This window comes from Pelobates fuscus, chromosome 12 (genome assembly GCF_036172605.1).
Source record: "Pelobates fuscus isolate aPelFus1 chromosome 12, aPelFus1.pri, whole genome shotgun sequence".
Classification (NCBI taxonomy): Eukaryota; Metazoa; Chordata; class Amphibia; order Anura; family Pelobatidae; genus Pelobates; species Pelobates fuscus.
This window is the reverse complement of record NC_086328.1, coordinates 138,753,544-138,762,842: the sequence shown is the minus strand read 5'-3', so window position 1 is coordinate 138,762,842 and position 9,299 is coordinate 138,753,544. Positions and strand designations below refer to the sequence as shown.

Below are 9,299 nucleotides of genomic sequence, written 5' to 3'. Positions count from 1 at the left end.
TTGTCTGTGCTTATTATTTGGGGTGTAAAGGGGGTCCCCTTTCTTTTACAATGTTTGCTGTCACAGCTAACGCTTTGTCTAATACTAAGCACTTATCCTCCTCGCATGTATCATGACATATTAATATGCTAAATGTTTTCTCAAAGCTTTTCAGGTAGCAATAGAAGAAACATAGCATTGAGCTTTATTATGACAGCATGATTCTGGGGAGGTAATACTGTACTTTATATTGCATTATTTAAAATCATTTCCTAATATCAGTGCTTATTTGTCTTCACCAAGTCTTACTGTATTCCCAGCGAAGCCAATTATATTCACAGCCTTGTGACTGACTGTAGAGCTCTGTGATACTCTCATACATGGAATATTCCAAGCTCCTAGAAATGATGGACAGCTTGAATGAAGGCCACCTCCACCTTCACCTGTGCAAAGGGGCAATTAAACATTTTGATATAACAGCCATGAATTATGATTAGTTATCTGTTTAAACACTAATTTATTTGAGGCATACTTCACAGAGAATGAACTATCACTTTCATAATCATATAAATATATTAAATTAATTGAAACTAAACTTCATCAAGTCACAATAACATAACTGTATTAATCCATTATCTGAATATGTCATGTCTTTGTATCAGGAGTGAAGTCCAGTGTAATCCTACAACAATTTTCAGTTCCCTTTGTTTGTGGGAAAAACTAATGTTTAGTTTGTAAAACCATAAAACCTTGTACTTTCCCATCGTCATAAGTATCTAGTCTATTTATCCTATAAATACTTCACTTGCTATTACAAAAGGACAACTCTTCACATGAACGAAACATTCAGAAAACCATAATCTTGGGTTAACCATGAGGACCGATGAAGAAAGCATGACCCTTAATACATGTTTCAGTAATTGCCCTTCCCATGGATCGCTCGATTATAGGACACTGAAGGAGAATGATGAGGTTACCAGTGAACAGACACCAGCTTCAAAGGAGACCAAGTCATCTGCTGATACCCCCATAAGAGACCATCTGATGTGGTCCATCTTTAACACTCTTTACTTGAATACATTTTGTCTTGGACTGGTTGCAGTTTTGTTCTCTGTTAAGGTAAGAAAGAAATGTATTCAACCCAGATCAAGAGTATTTTATTAGTGGTAAATAAATGCATGCCTTTCTGAAGTAACAAGTTAAAACAGTATATAGAAAAATACAGTATCAATACAATAAAGAAAGGAATACATTTTAGACACAGGGAAAATGCCTGGAGGAAATTTGTATTGTCTTTTATAATACTTAATATTTGTTTGTTAAATATTTAGCTCTATGTCACATGGAGATGCAGTGCTGCTGGTAAGAGGTTGCAAAGATCTCCATGTCTATGGGGTACCCCACATTGAAGATGGAGCCATCCAGTTCTATGATAATGAGTTGTGGATTTCTGCAATTAATTTTAATTTTAGTCCACACGTCACAAATCCATTTCTTAGATCCAGAGATAAGAAAACATACTTTTAACAATCCTTGTATGTGACAGTCCCTCTTTAATAAGGGTTTCTAACACTCTGGGGAAGTTATAACACTGTCCCACCTCCACGTGAATAAAAAATGTGCAGATGGGCAAAATAAATCTAAATCCATGATAATAATAATCACAATATTTAATAACCCATCTTATTTTTTCAATGGGTCACATGCCAACCCTTAAATTTACATTTCACCTGCCCATTCCTTCACCATTATTTGATTTCCTCTAATCTTCATGTTTTTACACACCAACCTCGACCACCATAGACTATATCCACTACTTCATCCACATGTCTACTTCTCCTCACCGGACATACCTACCTCTTCATCACCACTCCCTCGTTGCCAAATATTTTCTTCTCAGTGCCATCTCCTCTCTATCATTCCTTGCCCTCTCTGTGTAACTTACCGTATCCCCCTCCATGAAAGTTTGACCATTTACCAAGTAACTTGCCACATCCCCTTCCTCCATGTGATTATCTGCTTATATATCTTCCTTTATCCCCCATTTGTAATTCTCCCTATACAAAACTCACGTCTTCTCTCCTTAAAACACTTCAGTCTGGGTCTATCAGTTCATCTTTCCAAATCTAACTATCACAGGCTGTAGGATTGAGTCAAACTAAAGTCATATTCTCTGTGTCACCTAGAGACCTCGGTCTTGTTACATTCTGACCTCTACCTAATGAGACTTGGTCTCTTACCATTTCTCAATCTCTCTAAATATCAATCCAATGAAAGCTGTTTAGTGTCAGAATTCCAGATGTTTATTACTTCCAGGAGAACAATTACATTTTGTGGAACCCCAAAATACATTTAAATAAAGAGTATTCATTGCTACATAAACGTGATCATGTTTTATTTTACCAAAATGACATTTGTGTGTGTTATAACTTAGAATCCTATTTGTTTAAGATGAAGTTCCCTCCATATTTCTATTTTCTCTATTTGTACAGCCACGTTTACTCAATTTATCTGCTTAATACCAAATTCTCATGAGAAATCCTTCCCTCTCGCTGTGAGTTTGTGGAATGATAAACGATTTGTCAATGATTATCGTTATTGTTGTATCTTTACATAAATATCCATCAGCAGCCCATTGTGTTTAATTCCATAGACATGCTGTTATATGGACATTTCAGATTTCAGATTTCATTTTAATGACAATTTTCTTTCTTTCTTTGTTTTACAGTCACGAGATCGGAAGATAGCTGGTGATCTGAAAGGGGCCATAAGATATGGTTCAATAGCACGGTCTATCAACATTATTGCTACTGTGTTTAGCTTCATCATAATCACCATTGCCATCATCCTTGTCATAAAATTAGTTCTCAGTTTACAATATGCTCATGTGGAGTGACGTCTAGAACTGGCCATCATATATTCTATCTGCAGACATATAATACAGATATATCCAGATCACCTTTAAAGCCCTGGACGTTATAATAAAAGGACTTTCTCTAATAAACACTAATTTGCTTTACAAATAGAACATGATTACGTTTTGATCAAACTTCTACCCAAAAGCAGTTAGTGCTGCCAACCATCTGAGTTATTCAGTAACATTATTGATTGTTTATTTAATTTATTATTGAATGAGTTTCCTGAAGAAAACAAAGGAGAGTGGAATTCGAGAAACTGGTCGTGCTGTTATAAGAAGAATCTTAAATCAAGTGTCTCCATTATGGTATCTCGATAATGGACCACATAGACAAATAGCCTGTGGTCCGGCATACGTCATTACAAGGAGAATGATAAGATGTGTCTCTGCCGAAAATCACACATGATTTCAGATCAGAATTTAATATTGAGATACAAGAAGCTATGCCTACGATGACACGTCCACAGGTGATTACCGAAAAATGGGAGCAGAAAACACTACATTTCTAATGTTTATTTTCATTGAAGATGCTGAGTTATGCTACACGGATGGACATCCCTCCCCCCCCATTCCCGAGTTTTAATTTTAATTTTTTTATTATCTCATGTGATCATTGATTTCTTGATCATTAATCATGATTACTGATGTGTAAAACTAAGATACATAAATAATACTACACGTAAATTTAATGGTCATGACCGCTGTTAAGACTTCTGTCTTTACCTGTGTACTTTGACCAGAAAGCAAGAATTCTTTTAAGATTCGGGTATAAGATTTGTTTTCTCCTGGCCATATCCATGGCAGCATAACAATGGGTAGCTCCTCCCTATCCCCAATTCGACAGGAAATAATTAAAGATTAAGGGTATAAGTACCCCCTCCCACCCCCACCTCCCTCAGTCTTTTTGTTCCTGTCCTATCCCTATAGGACAACTAGTCATTTCAGGACTAAAAAATATTTTTCTTTGTGGCTTACCTGAGGGATACTGGGGGTATCAGACACTGGAGAGTAGTTCCCAGATCAGAAGCTCCTATGTAATATTCAGCTCCCTGTTCCAATAATACCGGACCAGGTATTGCATTAATACGATGTCTTCAGTTTGGTACGTTGTTAAATAGAGTGTCTATGTTTAGAAGAGCTTTATTGTTAAATCCACTTCGATTTTCTAAAGTTCTTTGTAAGGAAAGGTATTCTACTGATCTTGCATTAATGTGTGTTACAGATGATGTGCAGTTGAGGTGCTGCATTGCAAATGTGTTTATTGCTGAAGAGACTATCACAATATTGTTGAAACAATTTGCATTTATTGGTGGAAAATATATATTTTTTTTAATTTGTTGCAATATTGTTACAGGTTGCAAAAAAAATAATGATTACTAATGTTTAATGTTAGTTTGTAACATTATTCAGAAAACAAAATGATGTCTCTGCATATAAAATTAAAGGTGCAGGTCCATAGATATCACATCTCATTTCTCTTCCTGTGTTTCAGTGAGTTTTGTATCTCCAAAACAGTCTGTATTTAAACATGAGACACCCAAACAGAAGTGATATTTAATTAACATGAGTGAGTATTAATATAATGTAAAGTTAAAATGATGTTAACCGAGGCGTTTGTAAACCGAGGTCCCACTGTATATACTCATAAATAAAAAGAATCACATGATGTAGCCCAATATTACTGCTGAGGGATTTTATCAGTGATTTAGGTAAACATTGATCTAAAATCCTAACAAGGTCTCAGGGATAGTGATGTCCCGAACTGTTCGCCAGGAACCGTTCGCTGGCGAACATAGCGTGTTCATGGCGAACGCGGCGGGCGAACATATGCGATGGTCGGTCCGCCCTCTATTCGTCATGGAGGTGAGAGGGTCTGGGAGGGAGGGTCTGCTGCTGATTGGCTGGAATGTGTCTGCTGACTGTGAGGTACAGGGTCAAAGTTTACTCAATGATGACGAATAGGGGGCGGACCGAACATCGCATATGTTTGCCCGCCGTGTTCGCCACGAACACGTTATGTTCACTGGCGAATGGTTCGGGACATCACTACTCAGGGATGTATCGGAAGTATGAACCCAAACAATTGTCAGAATGAGCCCAAAAGTACAGAAATATGAGCAGATGTGTTAATGCAAGGAAAGCAAAGCTTGCTGTGGGTCCCAGTATGGATAGGGTTAAATGATAACAAGAATATAAATATTTCTAATAGTATTGAATATTCCTTTCTAGGGTAAAGGAAAACTTAAAGAAATTTTGATTATTTAGAAAGTTAGCATTAATGTTGAAACATTTCATTGGTATCCCACTCCACATTTAGACTCAAAGGGAACCTTACATTCGTTTTTCAGAAGACATTTTTCCATGTTGCCTCTTCTTATGCCTAATCTACATTTTGTATTTCTGAAAAAGAGAAGACATTATTTAACCCCTTAAGGACACAACTGTAGAAATAAAAGGGAATCATGACGGAATATTTCCGTCATGTGTCCTTAAGGGCTTAATTCAGAGGAGTTAGCTCCAGTGCCGTGATACTGTTGTTTATTTCGTAGTGTCATGTTTGATGTTGTGTACGTGTTCGGCTATCCTGATCTTTAATTTACGTTTGGTCTGTCCTACATATTGTTTGTTACATTAATTGCACGTTATGAGATAAATAAAGATAAATAATTTGGTGACTCAAGACATGAAATGTGTGGTTCTGTCCACATTTAAACATGCCTTTACAAGTCAACCAAGTCATGGAGGTGTTTGTGTATCGTGTGTGATTAATTTAAATCGGTTGCTATAATCCGTGCAGAAATAGGGAAGACTTTTCCTATAGCTAGAAGGATGGGGAAATGAACTTAGAGAATTTGTGGGTTTAGGTAGAAGGAGCGTGCGGCGTTCCCTAGTTAGCGCCGTATTCCAACTTTTTCTTGTTTGTTGGTCTGTATATCCCCATATCTTGAAGCCTTATTTTAAGTTCCTCTGCCTGTGATTGAAATATGTCATAGTTCGAACAATTCCTATTGAGTCTGAGGAATTGTCCAATGGGAAAAGCATCAAAGGTATGCGAGGGATGACAGCTATCAGTCCAAAGGATTGTGTTTCCTGCTGATTTCTTCCTAAATCTTGCTATTGTAATTGTTTTGTTGACGGGATTATCCTCTAAATTCAGATCCAAAAAAAATCCATTTTGGTTTATTGAATATTCATAGTAAAAGACAGAGTCCAACCGGAACATTTAGACTATGTGCGAATACACTCTTCCTCATTCCCTTCCCAAATGAAAAGGAGGTCATCTATATACCTCCCATACCAAATAATATTTGTCCTGTAGGTATTATTCTCTCCAAAGACGTGGCACAGACCATATACGTGTTTTTGTAGAAAGGTGCATATTTCTTGTCACTATCAAACATGAAGTAATTCTGTGTTAGTGCAAAAGAAAGACCATCCAATATAAACTCTCTAAATTATTCTGTAAATGTAGAGAATTTCCTTAAGAATTCCGAGATAGTACTAATGCCTTTTTGATATGGTATGGATGAATACAATGAGCTTACATCCATACTAAGCCATCTGCAAGATTCCCTCCATTCTATTTGTTCCAGTTGGATCAAAACATCTCTGGAACCCCTTGGCATTCTTAATTAGAGGTTGTAACTGGAAATCCAGCCATTCTGAAAGACCTTCTCCCAAAGATCCAATTCCCAAATTGTAATTGTGGACAAATGGTCCAATACAGATAGAAATGTATCGGCAAAAGGCAGAACCTCATGCCTTTATCCATTTGGGGAAAGTGATTGCAGCTCCTGGGATTATGCTCCAAAGGTAGACATTGCAGTGGTGAGACTCGCTAAGGTCCCTCTCTTCCTCCTGGGCAGCAGCGGCAGAAGTATCCCCAGAACGTATTTGTAAGGCAGCCACTTGATCTTCAGCTAACACTTTTAGAAAACATAATCAAATAGATGTGAAGGCTGGTCAATTTGACCAATTTGGTAAAACTGTTCTTTCCACGTCTAACGTATACGTTTGATTTACTTGCTGTGATTTTGCGTTTTTGGTTTGCTGATACACTGGCATTATTTCATCTGAGTCTGAGTTTGATTCCCTCCCTTGGTTTTTGCTGGGGTATTACCCATTGCTGTGCTGTTGTGGATATGGCCATGAAAAGAACATTACGGTAAGTAGGAATACTTTTTACTCTGTTTTGTAGTACACCAATAGAGGCATATTCCCACCATTGAGTTCAGTGATCACGTGAGATCTGGGAGAAAAAACAGACAGACCAATAGAGAGAAAAAGAGGAGGGACAGTAACATTTAAAAAAAAATCTATATTTGTATATTTATTAAAATAGATGTATTTTTTGTCTTCTCCCTTTTCCCCTTTATTGGTCACTTCTCACTTGATCTGTGAATAAAATTTAGCGAGTGTCTTCTAGCCGTCAACCATCTTTTTTCCCATAAATCATCTCTTTTTTTGGCACCAAAGGCAGAACTGCGAGTCCAAGGAACATGTCTTGCATTGTGCTGTTCGTTTGCTCAGTCATACGTTCGTCATTTGCTCAGTTATACGTCCGGATGGCACTTTGGAGATATGGACCGCATCCGAACAGTCGATTAGTCTAAATTCAGATAAAGTGCAATTTGCCAGAAACTGACGACACAAGTTTAGTGGAAGCAAGTAGAGAGTAAAATGGAAAGAAACCTGTTAGCATTGACAGAATTGTGACGTCCACAATCAGAAAACTTCAATATCCAGCAAAGCCAAAATGGTACCAAGCTGCTCTTTGGCCACAACTTGGACATTAATGTAAATCCCACTTAGGCGGTGACCCTGATGACTGAGAGAAGAAACTGTCCAGTGCAGTTTCCCAACTGAAAAGAGAAATCCTTGGTAAAATCTAATCCTTTATAAATGTTTAATAAATCAAATTGCCTTAGACACAACTGGATAATCTCTAAATCCTGGACTGGTGGGGTGCCTTGAGGATTAGGTTGGGAACCTCTTGTGTAACCATTAATCTTGAAATGAACACTCCAGATGCATAAAGCAAGCAAGCTGAAGTAGTTTATGTACCTGGTGTCAGTTTATAAAAGTGTCTATTTTAATAGAAATTGGGAGTCTGAGAGCAAGACTTGTTTTGTGTATTTGTATTTAATTTTGTATAACACACTCTTGTGGCAATGCCGCCGCCCATCCCATGTGTTATGTAGGGGTTTAGAAAAACACCCCTCTGTGTAGAACCCACCAAAGAAGGTGAATAATCAGTATAGGACCCACCTAAGAAGGTGAAAAATCAGTATAGGACCCACCTAAGAAGGGGAATAATCAGTATAGGACCCACCTAAGAAGGTGAATAATCAGTGTGGGACCTACCTAAGAGGGTGAATAATCAGTGTGGGACCTACCTAAGAAGGTGAATAATCAGTATAGGACCCACCTAAGAAGGTGAATAATCAGTGTGGGGCCTACCTAAGAAGGTGAATAATCAGTGTAGGACCTACCTAAGAAGGGGAATAATCAGTGTAGGACCCACCTAAGAAGGTGAATAATCAGTGTGGGACCTACCTAAGAGGGTGCATGATCAGTGTAGGACCCACCTGAGAAGGTAAATAGTCAGTGTAGGACCCACCTGAGAGGTTTGCCTTGATGTGGCAGGTGGGCTTCCATCTAATGGCCATTGGAGTTAATAAAACCTCCATTTTTCTAAGTATACAAAGGGATTTGGGATAGTGCACAAGCAACTCTTTTCTTAACAAACAATGCAATGCATAATTTTTTCGAAGGTATATCTACCAAACATTGAAAATTATTTTTTTATCAAAAATGAAAAGATAATTGGAGTCTACCTTTAGATAGATTGTGTGGGGTTAACTTGTTCTACTCCTTTTCTTTTGATAACTGATCCACATACGAAGGTTACTTGTTTGAGATGTTTACATGAAATCCCACGTATAGAGCTATGAGTTGACTACTGTCCGGATTACTAATTAATCCAGCACGCACAATTATATCACACCTAGGACTAGAAATGGTTATTGCACTATTTGGCCGCGAGTTTTGTCCTCCATTTCTGGGTCAGACTGTTCGACCAAAATTGGAGGTCCTAGAACACTTGCATCCTGGCCACACAGCCAATCATGTACACAATGCATACAATGCACACGGCTAACCCACACAAATACAACACACAGACACTCCATATACAACACACAGCTACCACACACGTAACCACCTCACACAGCACACCATGCCCACATATAGCCCACATATATCCCCATGCACAAAATGACACAGGGAGCTTCCCAGCTTTCAGCACACACAAACACATTAAATTCATGTCATAAGCAATTCAGCACACACAAACACAGCAGGGTACCGTGTGTATGTGAAGGGTGCAGTGTGTGTGTGAGAG

General features: G+C 38.0%; 1 protein-coding gene across 1 annotated transcript; it reads left to right on the top strand.

Annotated features, from left to right (window-relative positions):
* The first annotated feature begins 621 nt into the window (after positions 1-621).
* LOC134578608 (dispanin subfamily A member 2b-like) lies at positions 622-3,436 on the top strand. Its single transcript, XM_063437582.1, has 2 exons — positions 622-1,098; positions 2,708-3,436. Exons 1-2 carry the CDS (start codon positions 853-855, stop codon positions 2,873-2,875), a joined length of 414 nt encoding a protein of 137 aa, XP_063293652.1. The 5' UTR covers positions 622-852; the 3' UTR covers positions 2,876-3,436.
* The last annotated feature ends 5,863 nt before the right edge of the window (positions 3,437-9,299 follow it).

Excerpts from the sequence above, each read along its gene's own strand:
- LOC134578608 (XM_063437582.1), top strand. The coding sequence starts at position 853 with ATGAGGACCGATGAAGAAAGCATGACCCTTAATACATGTTTCAGTAAT. Across the intron at positions 1,099-2,707 it reads CAGTTTTGTTCTCTGTTAAG|TCACGAGATCGGAAGATAGC; the intron begins GTAAGAAAGAAA and ends TTTGTTTTACAG.